The 3,324-nt window shown below is 43.1% G+C and overlaps 1 protein-coding gene across 1 annotated transcript in view; it reads right to left on the bottom strand.

Moving 5' to 3' along the window:
* The window catches only part of LOC129409662 (uncharacterized), a 14,823-nt gene extending 12,091 nt beyond the window's left edge, over window positions 1-2,732 (bottom strand). Inside the window, exon 1 of the mRNA XM_055156085.1 lies at window positions 2,568-2,732. Within this exon, the coding sequence (XP_055012060.1) occupies window positions 2,568-2,607 (40 nt within the window). The 5' untranslated portion in view covers window positions 2,608-2,732. The remainder of the gene's footprint in view (window positions 1-2,567) is intronic.
* Window positions 2,733-3,324: the final 592 nt, after the last annotated feature.

Consider the following 3,324-nt stretch of genomic DNA (forward strand, 5'->3'; position numbering starts at 1 on the left):
GAGTCTGGTCCTCACTCAGGTCTCAGGTCTGGTCTGGTCAAACTCAGGTCCTCAGGTGAGTCTGGTCAAACTCAGGTCCTCAGGTGAGTCTGGTCAAACTCAGGTCCTCAGGTGAGTCTGGTCAAACTCAGGTCCTCAGGTGAGTCTGGTCCTGTGTAAATGCTCATATGTGTAAACTGTTTTTTGTCTGTGTACTGAAGTGAACAGTGATTGAAAACGTCTCTACGTCTCATTTCAAGTCCAAAAATGAACCAAATCAACAATATTTGTTCTCTCTAATTCAGTTTTTGTGTATTTTTCTAAAATTAAAAAGTAAAAAACATAAACCAAACTGCGTTTAAGACATAACGCGGACATACAGTCCCGTTGTCGTGGCAACTGAGGACCAGCAGCCTGGAGCTTCTGGAGAAGTTTGGAGCTTTTGGTGCAAAGTTTGTGAAGTTTGGATGGAGGAGATTAAAGACAGACTAAGGCTGTTTCATGAGAAATCTGAGGAACACGATGTTTGACGCTACAGTGCAGGTGCATTCTGATAAAAACAAACGGAAAATAAAAGCAAAAACTCAACGCTGGCGACATGATGAATGAAAAGGGTCTTGTCTTGTTGTGGCGTGTTTATCTGTTGCCATTTCCAGAATAAAGTAACAAAGATAGTTTATGTTATTGCTGATCCTGTGCAAATGTAACTGAAAATGTTCTTCAGAGGGACGTGTTTAACAACTCAGATCCTCTCACCTGCTGGAGTTCAGATCAGTCAGATCTTTGTGACAGAACAGTGCCTACAGTTAGCATCACACCTCCAGATAATGATGATGACGTCAAGGATCAGTACGAGACGAGACCCAAGAACTCACTGCATTAAAACAGAACTCTCCAGGTCTAAACCAGAACTAAACCAGGTCTAAACCAGGACTAAACCAGGTCTAAACCAGGACTAAACCAGGACTAAACCAGGACTAAACCAGGTCCAAACCAGGACTAAACCAGGACTAAACCAGGTCTAAACCAGGACTAAACCAGGACTAAACCAGGACTAAACCAGGACTAAACCAGGACTAAACCAGGACTAAACCAGGTCTAAACCAGGTCTAAACCAGGACTAAACCAGGACTAAACCAGGACTAAACCAGGTCTAAACCAGGACTAAACCAGGACTAAACCAGGTCTAAACCAGGACTAAACCAGGTCTAAACCAGGACTAAACCAGGTCTAAACCAGGACTAAAACCAGGACTAAACCAGGACTAAACCAGGACTAAACCAGGTCTAAACCAGGACTAAACCAGGAAAACCAGGTAAACCAGGACTAAACCAGGTCTAAACCAGGACTAAACCACTAAACCAGGTCTAAACCAGGACTAAACCAGGTCTAAACCAGGACTAAACCAGGACTAAACCAGGACTAAACCAGGACTAAACCAGGACTAAACCAGGTCTAAACCACCAGGACTAAACCAGGACTAAACCAGGTCTAAACCAGGACTAAACCAGGACTAAACCAGGTCTAAACCAGGACTAAACCAGGACTAAACCAGGTCTAAACCAGGACTAAACCAGGACTAAACCAGGACTAAAACTAAACAGGACTCTAAAACCAGGACTAAACCAGGTAAACTAAACCAGGACTAAACCAGGTCTAAACCAGGTCTAAACCAGGTCTAAACCAGGACTAAACCAGGACTAAACCAGGACTAAACCAGGTCTAAACCAGGTCTAAAACCAGGACTAAAACCAGGAAAACCAGGTAAACCAGGACTAAACCAGAACTAAACCAGGTCTAAACCAGGTCTAAACCACCCAGGACTAAACCAGGACTAAACCAGGTCTAAACCAGGTCTAAACCAGGTCTAAACCAGGACTAAACCAGGTCTAAACCAGGAACTAAACCAGACTAAACCAGGTCTAAACCAGGTCTAAACCAGGTCTAAACCAGGACTAAACCAGGTCTAAACCAGGACTAAACCAGGACTAAACCAGGACTAAACCAGGTCTATATGAGTATATATGATGTTGTACGTGCACGTACACGCACGCGCCTCACTGGAGACAATAATAATAATAATAATTACGTCACTTCTAATGATTAAACCCGTTAAACCTGCGGCTCCGGGGACAGACCCGGAGCTGCTGCAGGACCCGGGGGAGCAGCTCCGGGTCACGGAGCCTCCGGTGCCTCCTGTTCGTCCCGATGCGCAGCGCGGTTATAAACTGGACATGAGCGCGGCGCGGCGCGGCACGGTCCGTTATTCTGATCTTTACGCGCTCTTTTCCTCTGAGCAGCACTTTGTGACGTATGTCTGTGAACAGCGATATAAAACCCTCTGTGCTCCCTTCATAAACTGTACATATAAATATAAATATAAAGTACACAGTACAAATATAAAGTACACAGTATAAATATAAAGTACACAGTACAAATATAAAGTACACAGTACAAATATAAAGTACACAGTATAAATATAATTCAGTTTAAGGTTCATGTCCTGGTTTTGTAGCGGAAAGTCCCGCACAAACTCGTTTTCTCACCACACCCTCTGTTATTCTTTTATCTTAGACTTTAAGTTTTACCGTAAAACAGCAGCAGCGCCGCCGCACTCCACTGCGCCATGTCCCTCACGCACTGCGGTGAACTCACGGCTCCACTCGGGATCTGGACCTGGTCTGGATCTGGATCTGGTCTGGATCCTGGTCTGGTCTGGTTGTGCGTGTTTCTTCTTCACGGAAGTGCGCGCCTCGCCCTGATCACGTGACTCTGAGTCCTCGTCTGACCTCTTCCTGTAGTGACGTCACACAGACACGAGGGGCGCTGTTCTGCACGTTCACTATGAAGAATAATGAGATATTATTATTCATGTGTTTATTGTATTTTTCATTACAGCTCATTTCATCTCTTCATGATCAGACACATAGATGTTGTCAAATGCTTTGAGCTTTTAATTCATTTAGAATTAATAATCCTTCGAATAGAATCGGTCTGTTAACCTTCTGATTTGACCCAGTCTCCTTCACTGAAACAGTCCAAGTCGTTTGTTGTATTTGTCGTGTCTGCGGCCGGTGTTGATCAGTCGTTTATTGTTTGTCACCTTCAGCTCCAACAATGTTCACAAATAAACGTAGACTTAGACAAACTTTATTGATCCACAGAGAAATGATTTGGACACAGGAGTCACACATCACAATAGAACAGAAAAACAAACAACAACAATGTAAATGGATCTAATAAATTCTAAATAAACAGCAAAAAAGAACAAGAGACTGGAGTTAAATAAAACATAATTATATAAATGTAAATGTGCAAGTACAAATAAAATATAGAAATACAGTA

The sequence above is a fragment of the Boleophthalmus pectinirostris genome, unplaced genomic scaffold (assembly GCF_026225935.1).
Source record: "Boleophthalmus pectinirostris isolate CB_2022bp ecotype Guang Dong unplaced genomic scaffold, ASM2622593v1 HiC_scaffold_20, whole genome shotgun sequence".
NCBI classification, from domain to species: Eukaryota; Metazoa; Chordata; class Actinopteri; order Gobiiformes; family Gobiidae; genus Boleophthalmus; species Boleophthalmus pectinirostris.